Here is a 27,076-nt window from a genome sequence, read left to right as displayed (position 1 = left end):
ATCGGCTTGTGCTCTATTGCTGCAAGATTGGAGGGGCCTCTTCAGGAAAGCAGTGAAGTCTTGGCTGTTCCATCTGACTTTCTGAGTGGAACCATTCTGTGTGTGGGATAAATTGTGGTAGTCTCCTAGCACCAGAAAACTCTTTTTGAGTAGTTGTTGCACTTTATAAATCACCTGATGAATGATTTAATTGCTCAGCCTTGCCCTCTGGTCAGTCAGTGCCAGCTGTTTGCTGCAGAGATATGAGGGTGAACATTTTTGTCTCACTTCTGATGTCTGGCCTCTGATAGCCTTATTGCAGAAGGACTGATTGAAGATGCTTACATTGGCCCAGAATCTTTCTTCCCTGACTCCAGGTGACTGGATGGTGGCTTTGGTCCTGTAGGATGCCTCCTTTCATGTACCTGTCCGGAAGTTCCACAGATGCTACTTGCCATTCAGGTAGGCCAGAAACATTTTCAAATTGCTTTGCTCTCCTTTAGCCACCCAGTGCCCATTGGGTGTTCATGGAAGTGATGGCGGTGGATGCAGCACACATTTTGGAGTTTAGGGATTGCACTTACCCCTGCCTTGACGACTGGCTGCTAAAGGAAAGCTCCCCACAGTCAGTCATTGTGTATATCCAGATTTCATGAACCTCATGACTATATTTTGGTCATTCCTAACAACTTTGCGAAGGGTCCCTTTGACTGGGGCCATTCTGGATACTGTGCTGATCCAGGGCTTTTCTCCTTCACAGCAGGTCTAGGATAGTTGGGCTATAATCCCATTGTTTCTACTTTGATCTTGTGTCAGCAGTGAAAGTGGCCCTGAGACCTCTTGGCCTCCTGCATCCTGCTTATCAACTGTATGAGCTGTGTAGTGGAGCCTGCAGCTTCAATATGGCACCTTTCAGATTTCATCTAGGTGTCCGAGGAGACTGCAAAAGACTTGCAGTGGTGGCTTCTCGACTGCAATTGGAACTGCAGCAGGCCTTCTTCCTACCCACCCAGAGCTAAAGGTGGTGATTGATGTATCATTGCTCGGATTGGGAGGTCATCTGAAAGGTGAAGATCAGAAGATTCTGATCTTCAGAGATAAATCTCCACATCAACCTCCAGGAGTTGTGGGGCATTTTCCTTGCCCTGAAAGCCTCCCTACTATGTATCAAAGGGAGGCTGGTTTAGGTTCTGATGGAGAACTCTACCACAATGTTGTACTGCAACAAGCAGGACTGGTCATGAGTCATGTGCCAAGAGGCACATCGTTTCTGAAGCTTGCTGGAGTGTTGGGGCATTTCCCTGGTTGAGAACCACCTGACAGGATCTTTGAATGCCAGTGTGAGCTAACTCCTCCTTGTGGATCACAAATGGTGGGTACATCTGAGGTGACACAGGGCATCTTCCAGCAGTGTGAAGCATGCCAATTAGATCTTTCCACGGTCGCTGAGAATGTAGTGTCAGAACATCTGCACGCTGGAGTTCCCAACAAGGCTTTCTTTTGGAGATAGATTTCTGATAGAGTGAAGAATAGAACTCCTGTACTCCTTTCCAGTTTTGTCTTTCCTACTCGTGTTATGAAGAAGATCTGGAACAACATGGCCAAAACATCCTAGCATGTCTGTTCATGGAGATGAACAGCACTAGTTGACTGCAGCCTTCCTCCCAAAGTTGTGGTGTCATCCTTGCTGCCTGGTGTCTTTCTACAGAGTCTGTCTACGCTAGGTGCTGGGTACAAGTTTGTGGCCCGGTGTGGGACTGGCAGTACTGAACCATTATTGGCAAAACTGTTGGATGCCTTCTTTGTTTAGTCTCCACCCTAGCAAGGACTTGCAGTGGGCACCTTTAAATGATTGTTGGCCTTTTCAGCTTCTTTGCTTTTGCCAGACCAACTGTCCTTGTTCAAATCACTGGTTATCATGAGATTTATAAAGGGTTTCAAACATATGGTACCCCTAACTCATTTTGATGCCTTTGTGGGAATTACAGTTTGGTCCTCACATTCTTCATGTGCACTTCCTTTAGACCAATGCCTCTGTCCACTATATCTCCTGACTCTGAAGGCTTTATTCCTGGTCACAGTAACTGCAGCTCGTCGCATGAGTGAAGTTGAAGCTCTCTCTGTGCAGCTGCCTTATACCACCAGATAGTGGTTTGAGGACACAAGGACGGCCTTTTTGCTCAAGGTTGTGGCTTCTTTTCACGTTGGGCAGTCGATCTGTCTCCCCACGGTTTTTGCTCCGCCTCCCTTTCAAAATTGTTTGCACCAAAGACCACTGAGTGGATGTTCAGCTTTTTGTGGGGTTCTCTCTGGCAGAAAGAAAAGTAAGGCAATGCAGAAAAGGATTTTGTCAAGGTAGATAGTAGACCTCTATATTAAGATTTAGTATGCATTGGCCGTATAGCATCCTCCAGAAGGAGCAAGGGCCGATTCCATCAGGGTCCAGACTGCTACCACTACGTTGGCACGCGGAGTACCACTTCCTGTTATCTGTCAGGCCATAGCCTGGACATCAGTGCACACTCTCAAGAGACACTACTGCTTTGGATCGCTGGGAAGGGCATTTCATCCATTCAGACTTGGCTGATGAGACTCTTTGATCTAAGCCCATTCCCAATTAACACCACCATGGGAGGTCCTTCTTTAGTATCCATTATAAAAGTGAGGAATCTGCTGTTAACATTAGAAAAACTAGTTACGTACCTTTGGTAGTGCTCTTTTTGGTGCATACTCAATCTAAGTGCAGATTTTTCACTGCTGTTCCTCTTTCCTGTTCTGTGGAATGGTCTCTTTTTTTTCCCAATCTAAAACGATCCCAAACTAGAGATCTGCACACTTGTGTTTGAATCATGGGCGGGCACCGTCCTCCAAGGGCACGAACAGTATCAACGGACATCAACACCGAGGGCTGATGCAGATATGCTGCTCTGTTTTCACTTTTGGGGCAGAACAAAGTCCATGCAGAGCTGCATGATACCACCTACTGGCATGTAGAAGCAATGCTTTTTTAATCTTTTGTATTCTTCCTGGCTCTTGGATATATTGCAAAGGTTAGGCATGCACCATTAGCAGTATCTACTTCGAAAGAGCCCTATTGAAGGTAGGTAACTTGTTCTTTAGGAGAAGGGTCAGTAAGACGACAACCCCCCTTTAGAGTTTGTGAATTAGAGATTGAAATCGATTAAATTTAACCATGCCCCATTGTGTGTAAAATTATTTGACAAAGTCCTAGAAGGTATACGAAAGAAAAGAAGACTGATGAACTGACTTTGGGAGGCCATCCTGCAGAATGGTATCTTTAATGACCGCTCCCCCTCTAAATCCCCCGCCTTCCCAGTTGAAAACCTTAGTTTTCATACTTCTTATTTACAAACATCTGTAGGGTGGTTGCTTTGGTCAGATTCCACTTGTACCAGACCTCTCCCTTGAGTAGTAGTAAGCACTTACAAATTTGCAGACGGATCGTCTTTCGCTTGAGGAAAAAAAAAACTGAAAAATGAATATATCGAATGTCACAACAGGTGGGAGAAGCACTCACTAATATTTAGCTAGAGCTAAAAGTAAGCTACTGGACCTAATATCCCACAGAGGGTAAAAAAAAAAATTACATAAATATCCACTTAATATGTAAAAATATCATGCTACCAATAACAGGTTTGGGGAAAACCCAAAAAATAGAGCTCAAGCCCACATGGTCACCCTCAGTAGTATCCCAAATGTTTCTCTGTGTTTAAATAAAAAAGACAAAATAGCACAACATTCTTAGTGTACTGTAATTAAATTACATAATAGTGACAAGTTGTCTAAAAACGTGTCCATGATCCTAGAACACATTAGTTTAATATATGTGTATTTTAAATACAAAATAGTAACTGTGACAATAACTTTTCTAAAGAGGTAAAAAAATCATAGACCCAAACGGTTAAGTTCCCACATACATTTGGTTTCTTTCCACAGTGAAATATACCTATAATATCTATAGTGCAATCTTTAAGTACCCAAAATTATCCCAAACATACAGACTCTGCTTACCACAAATGTCAGTGGTATGCCATGAGTGGCCAATATAATGGTTTCTAGTAGTATTATAAGATACGAATTACTTCAAAGGAAATAAAACTGTTATATAGATTTGGCCATTATAATGCTTCATAACCTTAAAGTTGCAGTGGGCAGGATAATCTCCAAAATTCAACATATGATGTTAATACGGCAAGGAATCAAGAAAAAATAATAATCCACAAAATGAGATCATAAATGCTGCAGATTTAGCAAGAGCGTAACCTGAAAATCCTAATTTACTGAAATATAAAACACGCAAAAGCAACTCGCAGCTATGCCTTCTACTGGCATACAGCTAATTATATTATCCCATGAAGCACAGGAAAGGGCATTGGTCACACCCATGTACTACAACAGTTCAGGACCAAATGAGATAGTGTATTAAAATGTAGAAAGTAAATCATATATCTGTATCAAATACTTATATAAACGCATTGTACACTACTGTTGCACAAGGGCCATGGACGTAACAAAATAAGTCCATAAAACAAACTTTATATATTTAAAATATTCTAGTTTACCGAAAGGCACTTAATCGAAACCTGAAACTTCTGCTTAATTTTCCAAGTGCACAAGTGTTATGCTTATTATTTCATTAGTTATGTCTCGAGCCCCTAAGAATAAAAGTAAGGGTGTTGAGTTATTTATTGTGTTGTGTGCACATCCAGTATAAACAATATTACTGTGCAGTGTCCAACCACAAACTATTTCATAAACATCCACTTCATTGGCTTTAAGGCCATACAGACTTCGCTAACAATATTTATAACAATATTTATAAAAATAAATAAAACATCACTGAAGCATGTAGTCCAAACTAATGTAATAGCCAAATTAGAATGCACATTCGCCGTCAGGTGTCTAGGACGCCACTCCCAGCACCACATGTCAAAGTTGATGGCCCCCATACATTTTGCCGGCATTCAGCCCACGCCAGCTTCTCAGCTTACTATATAAGCAGCCAGAGGCAATAATGCGACTGGGTACACCGCTACAAACATCAACAAGCGTTCAGAAATCTACCCAAACATTTGCCAACCAGGCCTAGTCCCAGGAATGTGCATCTGGGTGGGCCAAGGGTTCATTCGGATAGGTTAATGTTTGTCCAATTTTTGTCAATTCTGGAGGTAGCCTACAAACCCAAGATTTACATCATATCTTCTTCCAAACAGGCATTTGGTGCATCTAGAGAGTCAGAGATGATGTCTACAGTCAACAGCTCCAACATTTTTAATTTCCAGTAGACCATTCAACACAGGCAACTGGATACAATGCAGATTGTAATAGTAGTTCAAGCTTAAGGAGGTGCCCATTACCACACCTAAGCCAAGATGTTTCCGATTAGGAAGACTGGCTGCTTACTACTTGCAGTTTGCCCCATACCTGTTTCTTTGCATACTCTGAACTTTGTAACTGCTTATTTTCATGGCAGGCATTCTTTTTGCAGTAAACTTTCATTGATTTAAAAAAATAAAAATAAAAAAGTTTAAAAATCAGGAACACTTTTCGAAAAAAAGAAAGCAGTGTTGATAACTGAGCAGATTTTTGTAATTGTGGTCAAACAGATAACTTTCTGGGGCCGTATTACACAGCGTGCACCAGTTTTGATAGTGCTGGCACACATGGATAGCCAGTGCTATATTCAGAGGTTGTTTCCTCATTTCCATGGGACATGAACCACACAAACGAGGGAATCATTTTGCCTCTTAGCCCACCCATATTATGGATGTGGGCGCAGAAGCAAACAAGCTCATAACATGGGAAACAAAAGCAATCATCCAGCCTAACAGAATACTCCAGCATGGTTAAGTTTTGTCTCAGTCTGAACTGAATGCTCCATAAAGTGCATTTGCTTCTCTTGGGTCATGTCATGTTATGTTGGTTTGTAAAGCACACTCTTACCCAGGGTATCCTGGCACTGGGCAGGTGTGAGATTAGCCGAGCCTAGGGCCTAACTTGGTTACTCGAAAGCCAGGTTTTCACCTTCTTGTGAGATTCAAGCAGTGAGGAGGAGGCTGTTGTTTGACGGCACCTCATTTCACTCTTTAGGAGTGATGCAAGAGAATGCTTAACGACTGGATCAAGTTTTTCATGTGTGTGGGATGTGTGCAAATATGAGTCTTGCCAAGTTGAGGAGTCTGGAAGGTTTGTGAAAGCAGATGGTATTGTTGAGGTATACTGGGCCGGAGTGCCTTAAAAAGTTTGGTTGAGGAGTTTGAAATGTGCTCATTTGGGTATGAGTGGCCAGTGTAGCTCCATGAGGTGAGGTGAGATGTGTGAGTGTCGTGAGAGGTTGTGAGTGATTCTGGCTGCCTAGTTCTTGATGTTCTGCAGTCATCTGATGAGATGCTTGTTGACCCGGCACAGAGGGTCTAGGATGATGGAGGCAAGAGTGTGTGATGATTTTCCATGTGTTGACTGTGAGCCATTTGAAAATCTCTGTTAGCATCTTCAGTATGTGGAAGCATAAAGGAGTGATGGCACTGACTTGAGCTGTGATGTTTAGTTTGCAGTTGAGGATAATTTGAAGCTTCTTGACTTGGTTTATTTAGTTCTGAGCTGAGTGTAGAAAATTATCATTAAGTCCACCATGTGTATATCATCGCACATTGCATATCCCATGATAGCCCTTTATTGAACTGAATTATGATCAGTCATTTTGCGAGTAGATGTGGTGAGACAGAGTATTAACAGGACCACTGAAATTATGAGGTAGGTGAGGACCAAATAATGCAGCAGAGTTGACTGAATTATGCAGCAAGAAAAGAAAAAATTGTGGCGTAATGCTACGACATTTTGTGATTACTTAATTATTTCGTCATTTTTGTGTTTTACGAGTTAACACTGTTTGCGTCTGTGTTGCACTCATCAGCACAAGTTTAACAACATAGTATACCAATAAGCGACTGAAAGAAACAGCCAAACCTTGGTAAAGGTCTTCAACTTCTCTGCAACATGTATTGCAGCATTTTGTTTTACCATTTGGTCCCTTTAAACTAGAAACTTTTTTAAATCTGCAGATTATGCATTAGATGATAGATTATGTGACAAATTTGGCAAATCCTTAATTTTGCAGAAAGCACCACAGTCATAAAACTGCACAATTCCAGTGGCGGTGACTGTAACCTGAGAATGTGCAGTGTACTGTAACAAGATGATAGGTTAGGAAATTCTCACATTTGTAATCCTGCCATACTGGTGAGAACAAATTCAGCCCAACACAATATCTTACTTGAGATAAGTTATTTACTTCACCGCAACATGTGGCATAAATCACAGACACGCTTAGAGCCTGATTCACAAAGATCCACTTAAACTTTGGGTAAGTTTGCTATTTTTTGGTATTCATAAACTAGAAGTTTAAGTGTACAAATAATAATTATATGACTGTAGAGACTCCGTAGTCATGCCAGAGAATCCGCAGATGATAAAAATGTGCCTTTCCTACCTTTGTATGTGCAGAACTCTTCACCCCGGCTGCAGCCTCTCCGGAGTCCTAGTTCTCAAATACAAAATAATAGTAAACTTACACAAAGTGTAAGTTTACCTTTGTGAATCGGGCTCTTACCCTTTTAGGTATTGTAATTCCACATACATTTTTGGGATACATTTATGATACCCTCGCCGATGAGGCAGCTCATCCAATGAGGCATGCGCTGCTACTATGTGAATAGTACAGTGCCTGCTCCACCCTACAGTATATATCTACATGCATCTTACACAAACTAGAATCTATAAACATTCAGAACACCCACACAGACCATAATTGAGGTGCAGAAGGCCGTTCAGAGGTCTGGGCCCTGGTGTCACTGTACCTGCTGCATCATTAGCAGGTAAACTGTCTCAACTTCCCAACTAAAGATGGGGAGCCACTGAAACCTGAATCCAGGCGTTGAGCTTGAAGCATGGCTCTGGTAACGCTTGAGGTCCTGTTGGAACTTCGAGTCCATAATGAGCTGAGCTTTCATGTACCTTCTACCTTCCACCCTCAGTCTACCTGGATGTGGTGTTACAGCGAGAGCTTCCAACTTTGAGCAAGCTGAACAAGCTAGGTTCAAGCCTTTGTGGTAGGATCTATACAGACTGCGGTGACATTGAACCATAACCATTCACGTGGTCACTTTATAAAAATATATTGAATTTACTCAAATTTCAGTTTCTGTAATTGCCCTGTATATTATAGCAGCATAGGGCCCAACAATGTTCTCATTTGTTGCAAATTTCAGTGCAGAATCTGCCCAGACAAGGTAAGCTGAAACTTACTTAGAAAGTGCTAAAACCTACTTACAGGTTTTGGTTAATTTGACCGTAAGTATCATTGGTTTTGTTAATGTGTGCTTTAGAAATCTTATTTCACAGTGTATGTTCTAACCCTTCATACTCCCAATTTTCTTCTACAGACCCCTCAAAGCCTCCAAGATGACGCTGCCGCTAATCAGCGAGTTGTAGAGGTGGCTATTCCAAATGTAGGAACTTTTGTGATAGAGTCAGATCAGGGGGGTTACGAAGATGAGGTATCATTTGTTTGCTCCTCTTTATGTGGCTCCTCTGGCTTTGGAAATGTTGCCATTTGTTGCGGTGACACTCAGATGCATGTGCTTCATAGCTTCCTGATTCTAGCGAACACTAAAGGGCAGCAAGTAAGAAAAGGCCTAATCATTTTTAAGTCTACTAAAGTTTTTTCGATTTTCATGCCTGCTTTCACAGCAAAACAGACATCTTTTTAGTTATTATTTTAAAATATTTTCAATATGAGACTTCATTTTAACATTCCAACAGAAGCATATAAAAGAAAGCTTTGCATGTCTAAATCCATCGAATAAAGATGAGAGCTAACCTCGCCGAAGGAAAGCAGGGCTCTGCAAAATAGGCAACATTGCGAGGGGGTGGGGAGGCGGCTGTATGACCCTTTCTGATTAATGGTGTAGCTGACATTTCATAACTAAATAGCCTCTAGAAAGACTTGTGAACAAAAAGAGAAACTATTCAGCCAACAATGGACTATCTACCCAACAATAAAAATATTAATTGAGCACCATAAAAATAATAAAATTCCAAACATGTATATTTACACCCTCTGTCTTCTTCCGCAGGCATGATATCCTCTTGTGAGGTTCAGGAGCTCACATAGCCTAGTGAAACAACCAGAAGAGTATACAAACATCTGTATCTGTGAGGCACGGCTATGGTGGAAGGCCGTTTTTGCAACTAAAGTTCTGTTTAGTCCACAACCAAAGCCATGACATGCTTTACTCCTAGCTCATGACTGTAAATATAATTTCATTTCCACATAAAAGCTAATGTATTTTGAAGATGCAGTGTATGCCCACTCCTGCATACCGTCTCTTGTGATCTAACGTGACTTTTTGTTTTGAAGTAATTTACACACACACATAATGTTATTGCTCACTGCTTCGTAATACTCCGTATTGATTTAGCTCCATAAATAACACTACTTTGACTATTGCCTTTAGTTAATGTGGCCTTTGCTACTCTACACTCAGTAGTACAAGACATCTCACTGAGAGATAGCTTTGCCAGAAAGGCATACCTGAATTTGACTCTTGAAATTAAAAGCCCTCCTTGGTGTTTAAATGTGCACCTTTTCAAAAGTGATCCTACCTCCCTATTGATTTTGCTCCCAGTCTTCTTTGGGGTAGGAGGCAAATTATTCCAAAGTGGGGACTGGGTTTGTTACATGAGGAGGTACACCTTCCTCAATCAGTTTTAAGTGACCCATATGTCTGTGATTGCCAAACGTAATGTTTTGTGGCATGCTTAGTTAATATATGGGCCAGATGTTTTAATTAGTCATGCTACAAGTATTGCATGCACAGTTAACATTTGACAGCTGCTGTAGAAATTGTGCTACCAAGCAAAAAAAATAATCACTGTTTACAGGATGCAGCAATTTGGCCATGTGATGGTCGTAAACACATCCTAAAAAGTAGGTGCCATCAGTAAGTACGTCAAAATTAATTTAATCATGCTGAGCAAAATTTTGTATAAGGATGCCAACTTTATCTCCTTTGGTCTACTTACGTTATATTTTTCTTTAATGTTTTCTATCTTAAATCATTGCTGTACTTTTCTTTAAAATGAGTTCTAAAAATATATTCAGTTTGGGTAGCTGAAATAAGAATACCTAAGGCAGTAAGCTTTTGGGTAAACTGCTATACTTTGCTTGATTCAGCAGTTGGCACGTGTCAGTTACTAAAATATTATCATATATTCCTCCACATTGCCCCCTAGCCCCATCCCACTACCTTTAACAGCTAGCATCACCCAGTTTTTGTGAAGTACTAATTTACTAATCAATGCTGTATATTTTATTTTGATTAACGCTGTTTTTTTATTTTGCATTGATAAATTGGCATGACATGGCTTCTTGAGATTAACTTCACTTGAGTTTTTTTGTGATAAAAGTTGTTGATGTTGCAGGATAATAATGTAAAAAGCAGTAAGTGATGGATTGGAACTTGGGTGGCTAGTCATCTGTGCATGCAGCAGCAGCTTACCTGTCGACGTGCATGCGCATTTCTACAACAGAGTTAAATTTATGAAAATTTTCATTTGTACTGTTGATTTTCATGGCAGGTCATGATGACTCCGAGTATGCAAGGTGTAATCATGGCTATAGGTAAATCGAGGAATGTTTATGACAGGTGTGGACCTGAAGCAGGGTTCTTTAAGGTACAACTGTTTCATCTTTGTTGTATGTACGTCATTTTTCCTTTTCTGAATCATTTTGGTTGTTGCTAGTGGGGATGTATGTGGTTCATTGCAAGGGCATGTTCATGGCTTTTGAGTAGGAAGGAACTGTGGAAGATACTCTACATTGTTGACACTAACACTGAAAAGTATTTTTGTAAAACAAATTGGATCAGCCTAATTTTGGATTATGCAAAGTGGATCATAACACGCAAATAATGTGTGAAGGAAGCTTTTCTTATTTGATCATCCTCCACAGACCTATCCTTTTTAGGTTTGGCAAAATGCCAGCCTGTCAAAAGGCATATAATGAAATAAAAATGCACACCATCTTACCCTCTCATCAAACCATGAGCTCACTTGTTTAAAACTTTCACTCATCCATGACCTCCCACATTCATTCATCCATCCACTCATGCATGTATTAACTTAGCCATTCATTCATCAATGCATAAACAAAATCACCACCCTGTTTATCCATGTGCTTGCTAATCCATCTGCTCAAACACCTTTGACTGACACTCTCATTAACCCAAGCACTAGTCTGCAAAGCTGCATACAATATCCCCAATTAATGAGGAAGAACTAACCAGCCTCTTGGTATTGTCAGTCCTTGTTTAATGTGGTAAATAGGTGTTGGCAGTCGTATGCTTTTTCATTAGGACACATGGTATTGAATTTAATTACTCTATGCCAACACAGCCCCATATTCATCGTTTTAGGTGAGCGAGCTGTGCCGTAGTAAGTCTGTCCTTAATTTGGTGAATAAAAAAGAAATAAGACAAATTATACACCCTCTGGAATATGTGTTTGCTTTCTGTAAGACCTGTTGCTAAACCATGTGTGGGTACAGTAGTAGTGCTGAGATTTGTAATCTTGAATAATGGTCAGATCAGCAAAACACCAATGAAAGCAGTGTCTCTTGATAGAGAGCATGTATTTGGCAACAGTACTTGAAGGTTCAAAACTCTGGTCTGAATCCTAAACAGATTAGGATTCCTAACATGTGAGTTACCAGTTTAAAATAATGTTTTTTAATCTGTCTTCACTAGTCAAATAGTGCTAATGGTATCTCATTTTAATAGTACTTACATGGCCTTGCTCCATTGATTTGTTGTTTTTTTTTTTTTTTTTTGTTTTTTAAGGAGATGTGGTTACCAGATATTGACAGTACTCAAAATAAGGTCGCAGATATTCATACTGTATGTTGATAATACATTTTCTGTTAACTCTCAAAATCTGAGTGCATCCAAGGAAGATGTGTAATCCACATTTAACCCTAATATGAGAAACTGTACAATGTTACATAGCTTTTCACTGAACCACCCTAAATCATTTCAGATTCAGAAGGACGTGGTTCGTAGCAGTGATTCTAGATTCCAGCATGACAGACATTGCTTCTCCAGGGAGGGTAGATATCCTCATTATAGCAGGCAGTCATTTTTCATCTAATAAGAATCGGAGAGCCTGGTAGTTGCAGAGGTTTCTGGGACCCAAAGCAGCCCGTTTAGTCCATGCTTCATATGCACTTTCTGCAGCTCCATCTGGCAAAGAGCTGGTATCAGTTGAGAGAAGAACAGGTAAAGGTGACCTTTTCAGTTCCCAACTTCTTGGTGGGAACCCCCTTCCGCCTGCTCAGTCTGATGCACAGGGTCACTCCTTGGTCCTAGGAGGTAAGGTGGGCTTGCAGTTGTTGCCTTTTGGGGTACGTCATATAAGTCTCGGCACATCAGTTTGCTGGAGGTAAAATTAGTCTTCCTGTTGTTCAGGGCCTTTTTCCTATATGCTGAAAACCTATGGTAGTGTTGGTCCACATAAACAACATATCTGCTAGAGACTTCTGGCTGCAGATTCCTTACCTTTGAATTCTCCTTGGGCCCCAGACTGGATCCTGATGATTTGTGAGTACCTCTGCGCGCTGGCAGGTGGCATCGGTCAGCTTCGTGACGGACATAGTCTGCATCATCCACACCAGAAGTGATGTCCGCTTTATCTATATAGACGCCACCTTGGCGCGCTGAAGTCAGTTCTTTTCTTTCTGTGCCAAGCAGCGCAGATCTAGCGAAGAGCCACCCCTTTGTCACATTTGGCAGGAGTTTTACAACATTTTGTCTACCTTTTTTTAGTTTTTTTCCTCCACCTTTGAGCCCCGTAGGGTTGAAGGGGGCCCCATCTGGTTCTACGCCAACAGCTCTGACCCTGGCTCGGATGGGACTGCATGTATTCGATCATGGATCTGGACCGCCACTGAAACCTTCCCCTGCGCCGGTCTCTTTGCGGATGCTCCCTGCACCTGCTGTGCCCACTGATGTTCCCAGCCCCTGTTGTGATCCCCGAATCGGACACAGAGCCAGGGTACTTCAATCGTATCCAGCTCGGACAGGACTCTTTTGTCCTAGGTTGATGCATCTGCCTTATTCTGAAGGTTTAGGCCTCAGGGGAGAAATGGGAGGGGTCACTGGACTCTTTGGAATACCAGTTAGAATAACAGGATATGGACTGGTGTGAGGAACTGGGTGATGCCAGTGGACTGGACACATCTCAAGATACCAGCATGCTTTCACCCCCTGCCGTGGTTGCACAGAGGGAGTTACCTATACTATGGTGGTGAAGAGGGTGCCTGAGGTCCTGGCCCTTGAGTTGTCCTTAGTTGCAGTCAAGACCAGCATCTCGACTGAGGTGCTGCAACTGGGAGCTTCCTCCTCTGAACCCCTGCTGCCTTTCAACAAAGCCCTTACCAAATCCTTCTGGTAACCAGGTTCAAAACCAGCACAGGGGCCTCTGTGAATAAGACGACTGCCCACTGTCACTGCCCCAGGGGACCCAAGCTTCCTCATCTGACACCCTAGCCTGGAGAGCTTGGTGGTCCAGGTTTCTACTTCCCATGGTGCATTCCCTGTCGCACCCCCAGACAGGGAATCAAAGGGGCTGTGAATAGCACTGCATGCTTATTGGGCCGCTGTTCCCTCAGCCCTACAGCGCTTTAAGGACTCATAGGCTACGGCCAAGTTGTTGGGCATTTCAATTGCCCAGCATCATCCCCAGTCTGCCTTTTGCTCCTTTTGTGGCTAGGGAAGAGGCTTTCAACCGTGCCAACCCTATCCCAGCCACTGACCTGTGTAAGTTTCTCAGCCTCTGCATGGACGAGGACGCGGTTCCTCTCAATCCCATGGGTCAAGTAGCCAGCAGTTTGTCCTCCCTCCCAGCAGGTGCAGCCTCCAAACCTTCCTAATTTTGCCCTTTTAGATCATGCGTGCCCAGTTGGTGGCAGGATCTGCCATCTCCTCCACCACTGGCAGTCGATAACATCAGACAGGTGGGTACTACAGACGGTTCGGAGGAGGAGCTCCCTCTCCTTCAAGACAACACCTCCCTTCATACCTCCGTTTTACGACCGACTGACAGAGGATCATTTGTCCTTGCTTGGCCAAGTGAGCCAAAGAGGGTTCCAGTGCCAGAAGCAAGCTGTGGTTGCTACTTCCTGGTCCCCAAATAGGACAAGGGTCTTCGCCCTGCCCTAGATCTTCAAACCCTCAAATTCTTTCTCCGAAAGGAGAAATTCAAGATGCTCACATTGGCTAAGGTCTGGTCTGCCCTGGAACCAGAAGACTGGATGGTAGCGTTGGTCTTGCAGGATGCCTATTTTAATATCCCCGTGCTGCCTGCCCGCAGACGTTATTTGCTGTTCACTGTCGGCCACAAGCACTTTAAGTTTACTGTGTTCATCCTCGGCCTTACCAGCGACCCTCGGGTGTTCACCAAGGTAATGGCAATGGTTGCAGCTCATCTGTGCAATTCAGGGGTGTCAGCCTTCCCCTATCTCGACGACTGGCTGCTGAAGGCAGGCTCACCCCAGCATGTCTGCCACCTCCCAACTATGGCTGACATCCTGCATTCGCTGGGGTTCACTATAAACCTGCCGAAGTCATACCTGACTCACTCTCATGCGCTGTTTCATCGGGGCTGTTCTGGACACAGTGCAGTTTTGGGGTTATACTCGCAAGTGGCAAGTCCAGGATATTCAGGCTATGACAGCGATGTTTCAACCTCTGTCCTAGGTTTCAGTGAGACTGACTCATAGGCTGTTGGGCCTCAGCTTCCTGCATCTTTCTAGTGATGCATGTCAGATGTCATATAAACGCTCTGCAGTGGGACCTGAAGTTCCAGTGGGCGCAGCATCAGGGGGAATATCTGCGACATGGTCCAGATATTGGAGGGAACTGCAAAAGACCTGCAGTGGCAGCTAACGAACCGATTTTGGGTCAGAGACAGAACCCTCTCCCTTCCCCAACCAGATCTCACCGTAGTGAGAGATGCAACCCCCCTGGGATGAGGCGGTCACCTGGGAGAGGTGGAGATCAGAGGACTCTGGTCTCTGACAGAATCTGGACTCCACATAAACACGCTCCATGCGATCTGACTAGCATTTAAAGCCTTTCTACCCTCCATGAAGGGAAGATCAGTGCAGGTTTTAATGGACAACACCAAGGGAAGACCTGTGCTGGTGTTCATGGACAACACCACCGTCATGTAGAACTGCAGCAAACAGGGTGGGGTTGTGGACTCTGTCAAGAGGCTGTGCGCCTCTGGACATGGCTGGAACAGTAGGGCATATCCCTGGTGGTTCAACATCTAGCAGGTTCCCTGAACACCAGAACAGACAAATTCAGCCATTGGTGCCTAGACGATCGCGAGTAGTGTCTCCATCCGGAGGTGGCACTATCTCTTTCAGCAGTGGGGAGAGCCTTGGTTACATTTGTTTTCCTCCGCCAAGAACATGCCATGGTAGCAGTTTTGCGCTCTGCAGTTTCCTATGCAGCTCTCGCTCAGGGGTGCTTTTAGTCTCCAGTGGAGCTCAGGACTCCTGTACACCTTTCCGCCCATAGCACTCCTGCCCAGAGTTCTCAAGAAGATCAGGAAGGACCGGGTCCAAGTTATTCTTGTGGCTCTAGACTGAGCATGGAGAGTCTGGCATCCCGTGTGACTGAGCATCAGTGTTGATTCTCTGATCAGGCTGCCACTTCAGGAGAATCTTGTCTCGCAGCAGCAAGGGAGGGTTCTCCTTCCGAACCTGTCATCTATCCTCCTCTTTGCTTGGAGATTGAGCGGTAGCAGTTGACAGCTTTCGACCTTCCTCCTAAAGTCCGCAATGTTGTTCTGGCAGCCAAGCGTCCCTCACCAAAATGATATACGCCTGCCAGTGGAAGCAGTTTGTATTATATTGTACAGAAAAGTCCATTGATCCTCTTTCTGACTTCCTCTCTGATACTTTGTTTTTTATCCTTACCCTTCCCTAGCAGGGCTCTGCTTTGGACACTCTGAAGTGTTATCTTTCTGCTCTGCCTGCCATCTTGTGGCTGCCTGACCAACCCTCTATATTTGTTCCCTATTGTAAATAGATTTCTGAAGGGCCTAGTACGTATGTTTCCCCCTTCTCCTTTTATTATGTCTCAGTGGGACCTTAGTTTGGTCCCCACATTCTTAATGTGTTCTCCTTTCGAGCCTCTCCACAACTGTCCCCTTCTACTGCTCAAGATTAAAACAGCCTTCCTTGTGGCTATTACAACTGTCTGGAGGGTGAGCAAGCTGCAGGTTTTATCTTCCAAGTCTCCATTCTTCACAGTTTATCCGAACAAACTGGTGCTTCACATTAGGGCATCTTTCCTGCCGAAAGTGATAACATCATTTCATGTGGGCCAATCTGTTACTTTCCTCACCTTTTGTGCTCCTCCACATCCCTCTAAGGAAGAGGAGTTGATACCAAGGTCTGGACCCATAAAGTGTGTTGCCATTCTGTCTTGCTAAAACAAAAGATTTCTGAGTGGACGACTAACTCTTGTCTTCGTGGGGTATGTTGGAGCTAAGTAATGTCGAGTGGTGCAGAAACGGACCATCTCTTGTTGGGTCATTCTCTGCATCAAGATCTGCTACACACACTCCCAAAGGGTTACTGGCTCATGCACCAGAGCTATAGCTGCAATCACTGCATTAGCACGGGGAGTCCCAGTCCTGACATCTACCAGGCAGCAACGTGGGCTTCCTTGCACACATTTACCAAGCACTACTGCCTGGACTGTCAGGTCTGTAGGGATGGAGTTTTCGCCTGTTTGGTCCTGCAGAACTTCCTAGTTTAATTTTGTCCGCAGACCCACCACAAGGGATGGTATTTCTTGGATATCTGTTCAAAGGTAAGGAATCTGCTGCTAGAAGTCTCTATCAGATGAACAAGATACTTATCTTCGGCAACGCCTTATCTGGTAGAGACCATATCTGGCTGCAGATTCCTTACTGACCAACCCATCCTTTCCCGCTCTGCTGACAGATTTTTAGGTATAGGGATGATTTCTTTCAGGCCCCTAGTTTGGACACACCAGTGTCGGTGCTCTTCATGGCTTTGCACTTCTGGCGTGGAAAGTAACAGACGTCAGCACGCCAAGGTGGCGTCTATATAGGTGAAGCTGAAGTCATTTCCGGCATGGACTACACTTCACAGAGCCGACTGACGCCACCTACTAGTGCGTAGGGGTACGCACAAAAAATCTTCCAGTTCCTCTCTGAAGCCTGGGGAGAATTCAAAGGTAAGGAACTGCGGCTACATATTGTCTCTACCAGATAAGGCGATAACTTCTTCCACAGCCCTATTCTACATAAACAAACAAGGAGACAGTGAGTTGCATGTAAGACTGCAAAATATCTTGTGGCTCAGAATTGCTATACAGTCCTCCTAAATAAATAAGACCTGTTTTACTGGTGACACTGAAACGAGAGACTGGGAGCATTACTAATAATATACAGTAGATGCCACCTCCCAGAGCAATGTGAGGTTTGAAGAGAATGTTCTCACTAAATACTAGCGGTAGACCTAAACTGCCTGATGCAGCCTTCTTTCTTCCTATGAAATATTCTGGGAGGATTAGATGGGGGGGGGGGACACAATGAAAGTAGGATAACATTACCTTTATGGTGACTCTGAGTATGGTGTTTCGCTCCCCATTTCATCTTCTCGCTCACTTTTCAGCCATCAGTCAGAAATCAACATTGGTTTTAGATGAATAATCAACCTTTCCCTATTACAGGACCAACAGTCAAGTTATTTGTAAGAAAATGTGTTAATTACTTAGGTTTGAGCGCGATTTCTCATGATCCCATAGTAGGGCACATAATCTTAAAACTGCTCGCAGGATATGCCGATTAATTGTTTACCTATAAAGAACCTACTGGGAAAGACATGCTGAATCTGACCATCTCGTGATCAAATATACCCGGGAGCTTTCTCTAATTTAAATTTTACCAAAAATGCATTAACGAAAAAATATAACTATATGACACCAAATCTATTTCAAACTTAGATACAGGCAACATTTCTGGTTCCACTTCATTGAAGGCCCTCCTTTATCTGGTCTTTAAAATGGGGACATAACATGCTCCACGCATTCATTGTCTTAAATGTGCTTATGGACAATAAATGACATATAAACAGACAGAAACGAGACTCTAGGAATGATTATATGTTTGTGTAGATAATCAAAAGAACTCATTCTGCCACGTGTGACATCTCATTGCTCCACCACAGTCAAATGACAAAGGCACGAAAAAAAGCCAATCCTGGGCAGAGCAAAGGGTCTAGATGGTCCCACCACAAATATCTATCTGGATTGACCCCGTCTCAGTATTTTGTTAATTCCAAATTATTCTATTGCAATTCGTTTTTGCGTGTGTGCTTTTACATATAAATAAATGTACCATCACTCATCTCACTCAGTGAAAATCACTTGCACACTTGCTAATACTCGCATCACCCCGCCCACCCCTCCCTCCGAACGGAAAACGTTTTGTTTTTGGGGAGAAACACCCTCCCATGCTTTCCACCCGTTTTTAGAGACTTTGCACCCCGTTCTTAAAATGGATACAGGTTTACTTATGCAATTTATAGAAGGAAATCTCGGACTCAACCAGTGCTTAATTTGAGTCGGTGGTTGCAGGTGCAGGGCACCGGCACTTATTTTTGAGGGCCAGGACTTATTTTTCTGTCTCAAGCATTTACTGTGAGCAAAAGACACACATGGAAAAGACAGAGGAAGAGAAAAACGCAAAAAGCGTCACAATGGAAGAAAGCAGAAAGCCGCAAGAGTGAGTTGAAAGAGCAGGGAATGGCTGTAAATGAATTAAAGAGGCCCGAGTTGGATTCAGGATTATGTTGTCTCAGTCTTCTGGGCTCCCACAGTTAATTGCAGCAGCTGCGAGTTTCGGAGGAGAGATTAGGGCACCGACACGTTTTTATTTACAAATTAAGCACTGAACGCTGTAGTGTCGCTTACCAGTGACGGAACTGGTACTGGGACACTACCATCCATAGGGGTGAACAGAGTGGAGGTCTTCATAAGCCTCACGTGTTTTTACCCCTACGTTTAGCATGTAGTATGTTGGTTCTGCCTTGGTGTCGTCAGGGCGAATATAAAAATAAAGGGCGTTGCCCGTGGACGGGAAGGTCGGCGGTTTCGGAGCGATCCTGAGGTCGCGTCCGTATGATTATACGCCGCTGCACCCGGCCTGGACAAAGACCGCCGGTTAAACTAAACAACTGTGTGTGGCGAGTTTTTTGTTTGTCTGTCGGGTGCTAATGTCTGGAGGAGCCGACATTACAGACGCCACCCAGGGTTGGCGTTATCATGCCTAACTTTTGTGAGCTTTTACTTACTTATAAAGGCACTCCCTACCGCCCAGTAACGATCACAGCCCGCTACTTGGACAAAATCTCTACTCACAAATGAGCATACATATTCACTCTGTATCCTGGAAATCTACACAAAAATAAAAATGTGCAGCTTTTTTGCAACAGCAGGCACATTCAAAAGAAAATAAATTGCATTGGTTACCATCAATTTGCAGTAGTGCGATAAATTTGTGATTGAGGGTGTGGAACGTGCAGATTTTTAACCTTTTAGCGTTTGGTGTTGGTACCCCAGTTTCGTAGAACAAGCTGCTGTATACTGATTTTTGGTTTAAGGAATTCTCGTGAAAGGCATTCTATTTTTTTTTTCTGTTGCGTGTTTGCATTTTCTCATATCTCCTTGTTTACTTGACCTCGCTTCGGTCGTGCGTATTTAGCACCACATGAGACCTGTTTTGACACATCACTAGTAATTTCCAGCTACCGCCGTTTAATCTTTTCTAGTTTATTTACTAGGAAATCATGGCAAACGTTTGCATGAGATCCCACTTACGCTCTTATTTATTGAGGGAAATGCACACAATTATGTACCAGGTGTTTTTGTTTCAGAGCAGCTGTTAAGTTTCTAAGCACTGACGCTGAATAACTCTAGAAATAACATGATAGTTTAAAGGTAGTTATACATTCTGTTCAGTTAATGTACTTTGACAGGCTGCGCGTTTTATCGACTGCATTGAAATCTGGCATTGTTCCCTTTGTCCTTAATGCTGCATTTTTAAACACCCGTTTAATATGAAAATGAAGAAAATGTTCTAAAAATCCGAGGCATTTACAGCGCTAAATTTGAATGTATTGTGGCTGGTTTTGTGCATACCATATAGCCTGTGTCAGATTAGTTTATCGCGTTGCTCCAGTGGTTTTAGAGCAGGCCATGGATTCACTGATACTGGAAGGGAAAGCGTGTTGGAAGGGTTTGGTTGGGTAGTACTTTATTGGAAATTATGCAATACTTTGCATACCCCCTTGCATGGCCAAATTTGCTTTTTCGATTCTTGAGCAAGTAGCTACTCCCTATGTGGAATCAAATTACTGTTGATGACGCTGATGTGCCCTGAATTTTCATCAGCTCCTTGGCCCCCCTGTCAGGTTCTTGATTGAAAGTGTGTTGGTTGAAGGTATTCCTGTCTGGCAGAATATTGGTTGTTGTGCTCGATGGTTTGAAAGTTGGATAGGCGTGTTGCAGGTAATTACATATTTGCAAATTGCAAACAGGGTTTTTCCCAGGCACTTAATTTTAAGTCTCGACTGCAAAAACTTTTAGCTGTTTCTGGCAGACTTGTTTTCAGTACATTACATTAGATAAAAGTGATTGGATGGCTTTGTAATCTGTCTCAGATGCCTGATCTTGATTTGATAGCTTTCCCTTTTTTTTTTTTTTTTTTTTTTAGCTTTTCCCGCCCAGTCATGTTTTCATCCCATTGTTCTGATTGGATGAGTTCTTTCCTTATACAGCATATTTGAAGGGACTGTTTTATTCTTTTGTGTTCAGCGCTCCAAGGCTAGTATGTGTTTCTCTGCGATCTCTCAATATTTTCTTTTTCCATTTCCACATGCTTTTTCCCCGCTCTCAGCTACATCCCTCATCTGCTGGCTCTGCAACTTTAATTTCGTTATGTATTTCTGAGAGCGAGTGAGCTGTAAAGAGCTTTTGTTTCCCTCACCCCACCCCCGCCCACAAATGCCACACCAAAATAAATCCTGTTTTTGCTGGCAGTGTGGTCTATTTATTTTTTTATTTTTTGATCGAAGAGCACAGCAGCAAGGTGCTTATTCCCCACGCTTTTTTCCTCTCATTGATCATTCCTGCCCTGCTCCCATTCTGCTGGACACGTTATATTTTTGAAATGTTTTTTTGTTTTTTTTCCCAGCAGTTGCACAGTTCTTTTGCATTGCTTGCTTTTGTTGTTGTGCTTTGCACATGCTGTTTTTAGGTCAAGCAGAGCAGCGCGCAAGCGCTGCTTTTCTGACATGTTGTTATGTATCTGGGCTTTTAACCACACCCACCGCACGCCCATCACTATCACTCGTTCTTGGGCTTGTCCTTCAAAAATCCTTTATTTTTGTTGGTAAATACTTTACATTTGCCCCTCCTTGAGGCAGTTTAGTTACCGCCTTGGACATGGCCCTTGTTACATGGCTAATTGTACTTTTACCCATACATTTGGCTGTGTGTGAACTTCTTTTTCCTTTTGTGTGCTGATGCACTGGCGCCTTGAATCTGCTCGCTTATGTGAAACTGTATAACTTCATTTTCAATTTGTGTAGCAAGAACGGTCCTGTTAGAAGTTTACAACGCTAATAGCTCTAACTCGAGCAAATGCGAGACCCATTGCATTGTAAATGCTTGTTTCACTTTTGGTTTTACCTTTCTACCATGGCCATAGTCTATATTAGAAAGGTAAATTAAAAATGTCTGCCATGCGTCATACTCAAAACTTGCATCACTATAGGCATGCATCATGATGCACACATGCCCTTGCAGCATGCATGCATATCAGCAGCCTCTTGGAATGGGTTTCCTTTAATAGACAACCTTTTCCAAGATTGATTGGCGGCTTGATGCATGTGTTTGCATTCCAATGCTTCTTTCAGTTACATTACCATGTATGAGCAATGCAGAAGATTGAGGATTTGTTGGGAAAGTGGTGGAGTGGAAATACTGTGGGTTGACAAAGCTATTTGAATTGAAATTTAAGATTAACGGATTGCAACTTTATTTCAAAACCAGCAAACCTATTTTAAATAGAAGTAGGCAATGTATGAAGTCTAAAAATGTATGTTCTGTAAAGAAACACAAATTGTTTACGATTTATATTAAAAATTTAGTTTTTATGGTTCTGTGTAACTTTTCTCAAATAAGGTTTTCTAAAAACAGTTACAGATAGGCAAATTAATACTTCATAACGTTCGTTCTTGTAAGTCGCCACACAGTATGTGCATAGCTGTTTCTCCCTAGGTAGTTTTTGCTAGCTGCCATATACTGGATCCAGTTGTCTAATATGTTGATAATTAAGCTTTAATACCTGAAAACTTTTTACGCACTGTGCATACGCTCATGGCTCTAGGCAAGAAACTGGACATATTACTAAATTAAATCAGAGCATATTTAACATTTTCCATAAAAGAAATCACATAATTCAAGTTGGACATTTCTAGGAATAAAATGCTAATGATTGGTTTGCTTCTTCTGATTATAGCCTCTCTTCTCAAGATAAAAACTGAAACTCAATAAATTAGGGATTGTAAATCATGGCTAATCACCGATAGGGTATCCAGTTGCTTGCAGGTCCAGGAGGCCTATTCGAACAGCCAGGTCTTTAGGGCAATTCAGAATACTGGAAGTGAGATGATGTTCCGGAGGTGAAAGGGGAGGCAGTTCCAGGTTTTTGCTGTGATGTGAGAGGAGGAGGGTCCTCCACTTCTGCTTCGGTAGATGCGAGGAATATGGGCAAATGACAGGAAGGCACAGCGTAGTCTTTTCGACGGTTGGTGGAAATTCAGGTGGTGGTTAATGTACCCTGGTCCTTGGTTGTGTAGAGCCTTGTGTGCGTGAGTCAGCCGCTTGAATTAGCATCTCTTCTGCACAGGGAGCCAGTGGAGTTGCCTGAGGTAGGGTGTGATGTGGGTTCATCGGGGAAGGCCGAGGGTGAGTCTGGCTACAGCGTTAGGTATGATCTGAAATCTCCATAGGAGGTTGCGGCGATTCCTGCGTAGAGGGCATTGCTGTAGTCCAGTTTGCTGGTGATTAGGGCCTGTGTCACGGGGTCTCTAGTGTGTAGGGGTAGCCACTTGAAGATCTTGCGTCGCATGCAGAATCTGAGGAAGCAGGTGGGGGAGACGGCATTGATCTGTGATTTCATGGTGAGCATGTTGTCAGTGATGATTCCGAGGTTTAAGGTGTGGTCAGAGGGAGTGGGTGCGAGTCCTAGGTCTGATGGCCACCAGGAGTCATTCCATGTGTTGCTGCTGTTGCCAAAGGGCAGTACTTCGGTCTTGACTGTGTTTATCTGCAGGTAGTTGTTCTTTATCCAGTAAGTGACGCTTGCCATGCATCTGTTGAAGTTGGTTCTGGTGGTGGAGCGGTCGTCGGTGAGTGGGAGGATGAGTTGGGTGTTGTCTGCATAGGAAAAATGGCAGGTGATCTCCTTGGGTTCGGAGGTGAAAGGTGGGAAGTGAATGCTCTTGGTTCTTCCGGTGAGGAAGGAGGTAATCCATCTGAATGCATCCCCCTTGATTACCGATGTGGTGGAGTCTTTCAATCAACATGTGGTGGGGTACGATGTAGAAGGCTGCCGAGAGGTTGAGGAGGATCAAAGCTGCTGTTTCTCCTCGGTCGAGGAAGGTTCAGATATCGTCAGCAGCTACGTTCAGCGCAGTTTTTGGTATTGTAATTGCTGTGGAAGCCGTATTGGGAGGCGTTGAGTAGGTGGTTCTGCTCCAGTACTTTTGCTGGGAACGGTAGCAGGGAAATTTCCAGTAGTTTTTGGGTTGCAGTCAGTTGAGGGTTTTTTGAGGAGTGGTCTGACTTCGGCATGTTTCCAGGCATCAGGAAATGTTGCAGTGGTGATAGGTGTTGTGCAGGGTGGTGGGTTCCTGGCCAATCCTTTGGTTTCCAAGGTTGAAGATGTGTTGCGGGCATGAGTTTGAGGGAGCCCCTGAGTGGATGGATTCATGGTGGCAGTGATGTTCTGGTTGGAGAAGTTGTTCCAGATGGTCACTGTGTGGTTCATGTCAGTTACGGTGGTGGAGTATCTGTCAAGGATGTCCGTAGGTGTGGGTTGGGGTTCGAAGTTTCTGTATATGGTTGTGATTTTATTGTGGAAAAAGTGGGCGAGGTTGTCGCACACCTCCTGTGAGGGTGTAATGTTGCTTTTGCTAGCAGCTGGGTGGGAGGATTCCTTAATGATGAAATGTTCCTTGGTATTGTTGGCACTGGTTTCGATGCATGCGGCAAAGGCTTTCTTCTTTGTTGCCCTCAGGAGGCGGTGGTAGATGTTGAGGAAGGTCTTGAAAACTGCTTTGTCGGAGGTGTCCTTGCTGGTGTGTCATCTCCCCTCCAGCTGTTTGCTCTCTCGTTTCGCTGTTCTGAGTTCTTTGGTGTACCAGCTGGCCTTTTTAAAGGTTTTTTTCTGGATGTTGCTCTTGATGGGGACAATGCTGTTGGTGCAATTGATGAACCAGTCTTTGGAGTTTTTCACTTCTTGTTCGAGGTTGGTGGTAGTAGCAAGGTTGGCGGTGTTGAGAGTGTCTGTCCAGCTGCTATCTGAGATTTTGTTCTACCTCTGGTGGGGGGGGGGGGGGTCGCTAGTCATCTTGGGGGTGGATATGTGGGGGGTTTGAGATGCTGAAGTGGACGATGGAGTGATCGGTCCATGTGAGTTCTGTGGCATGGCTGTATTTGACGCAGTTACTGGCGGTGAAAATGAGGTCCACCATGTGTCCTGCGGTGTGTAGAGTCATGGCCGATCTGTGTCAATCTGGGGCTGCTTATGCTGTCATGCTGTATTTAACTCTAATGAAATATGCTTGCTACCTCAGTGTAATCTTTTCTAATGGATCCTTCTACCTGCAGATTGCTCGCCTCTTGATTCTCCTCCAGACAACAAACTGGGTCAGGAAAAATTGAAATGGTTCTCTCCGGCAAAGTAGGTGGTGCTCGGTGCTATCGCAACACTGGAGACCACCTCAGACATGACCTCACCGAAGCCATAAAAGGACTGTCCTGGATTACCAGCATAATTTCCTTTTTTTTCTGTACCTTTTGGAACACTGAGTGCTCTCTTTGAAGGAATTTCCTTATCTGAAAGTGTATTCTTCAACACTGACAGGGATGTCTCCGCTCTCTTAAAAGGATTTGACTAAAGCCAGTCGTCCCACAAACAGATGTCCATTTCAGACCACCAAGTGGTATGCCTTTTGTATCTGTGTCCAAGGCATGACTCAGAATTGTGCGACAAATGCAGATTCCTGCATCTCAAGGCTGTTAGGGACCAGGAGGCCATGGTGTTTGTGGCATGGGCCTGTGATGCCCACCTGGTCCAGAAGCGTTCCAGAACTTGGGCCCACTCCAGACCTCCCATTTATTGTCTATGAGCAAATGCACCAAGGAACAAGTCTAAAGAAGAAAAGAAACATGAGACACACAAGAGTAGGGATTCTTCAGCACAATGGGGCCACTCACACATTCTAGGAAATTCTTTGCAGAAAATGTGCGACTCCCACAGTGAACCTCATTAATTCCTGTCAGCCCAAGCTCATACTCTCATCCTGCCACTGGCTGCTGTTTTGACACCGGTCTTGTACAATCCAGAGTTTCCAGCTTACCCCATCCTAACTGCTGACCAGGTTGGCTCTGTTCCACCATGCTCAATCTGCTGCACCCTCAGGTCACATGGAGCCATCGAGACCCCCAACTGGGATTCTACCGGTGGGACATCTCTCCACTGCACTCAGCCTGATGCCATGTGATTGGCATAGATACTTCACCAGAGGTGGAACTTGAATACCCCCAGGGCTCGCAGCAGATGAGGTGTTGTTTGCACTGGTCCTTAGAAAGGCTACTGAGGTGATAGAACTGTCCTTGCCAACAGAGGAGAACAGGTCTGTTAATCATACTGAAATTGTGCAGCCAGCATCTTCAGCTTCCAAGTGTTGACTGAGCCCATCTTAACAGAGGGGGCAAGCCCTTGCTAACGCGTCCCTTTATGATAAATTATTACACATTGGGACTCGTTTTAGGCCAATGAATCTTTTGACCCTGTTGAGAGACACTTTAGGACGAGATAGCTAATCAACATGTCAATTAATACGTCAATAATGTCATCAATATTTATCACAACAATGCATTTCACTTTAGTCAGTCATTAATCAAATTCAAGACACCACCATGACCTTGCAGTCATGAATAACCACACCAGTTTATTATGAATGGTTAGTGATTTTATTCCCTATTTGGTTACAATACTACTAGCAAATGTATTAGTCTCAAAATCAAGAAACACAATAGCATAGTCACAATATGGCAACTCTGATAAGATTTCATCAAAGCAAGAACCACAAACATTAGAATATAACACGGCGCAAACATAGACTGTCATTAGAGCACATCAGCGCATTGTTCAACAAAACATTGATTCGGTCATTTGTCTATTTGCGTCAGTTTAGTGAACCCCTCTCAACTAACCTCAAATTAGCATTGGCATATTGGACTTCATGCAAAACAATTTAGTAACACCAATTTGGAAAACATCTAGCTATGGTCTCTGTCAAAAGAAAAGCAGTTGGTACCTAGAAAGGAAAAGCAAACAGACAATCACAATTTCATTGTCCTATAGTTACCCTCCAAGTTTGGGTCAGCACTCAGGCTCTGTCTTCGTCTTCAGGACATCGGTTGATTCGCCATCAAAAGGGACTCAGCTCCAGCAATGGGAAAGGGGCACTTCCCTCATAAGGAGGAAAAAGTGTAAATGGGCAATCTAAGGACAAGGATGGTTTTAGTTCTAAGTAAGATCAGCAAAGTCACTAGGCAAAGTGACAAAGTCTCTGGATCATATCAAATCGCATCCGCATCTCCCTAACTAACTAACTAATTTC

General features: G+C 43.5%; 1 protein-coding gene across 5 annotated transcripts in view; it reads left to right on the top strand.

The window, feature by feature from the left end:
* Positions 1 to 27,076, top strand: part of USP25 (ubiquitin specific peptidase 25) — a 465,144-nt gene that overhangs the window by 279,207 nt on the left and 158,861 nt on the right. Inside the window, exons 19-20 of one of the 5 annotated variants that reach the window (XM_069204112.1) lie at positions 8,442 to 8,555; positions 10,639 to 10,734. The exons of the other annotated variants lie outside the window; for them this stretch is intronic. Of the exons in view, the coding sequence (XP_069060213.1) occupies positions 8,442 to 8,555; positions 10,639 to 10,734 (210 nt within the window). The remainder of the gene's footprint in view (positions 1 to 8,441; positions 8,556 to 10,638; positions 10,735 to 27,076) is intronic. 5 annotated transcript variants of the gene reach the window in all.

This window comes from Pleurodeles waltl, chromosome 8, assembly GCF_031143425.1.
Source record: "Pleurodeles waltl isolate 20211129_DDA chromosome 8, aPleWal1.hap1.20221129, whole genome shotgun sequence".
In the NCBI taxonomy this organism is placed as follows: Eukaryota; Metazoa; Chordata; class Amphibia; order Caudata; family Salamandridae; genus Pleurodeles; species Pleurodeles waltl.
The sequence above is the reverse complement of the archived record's forward strand: the minus strand, read 5'-3'. Positions and strand labels throughout refer to the sequence as shown.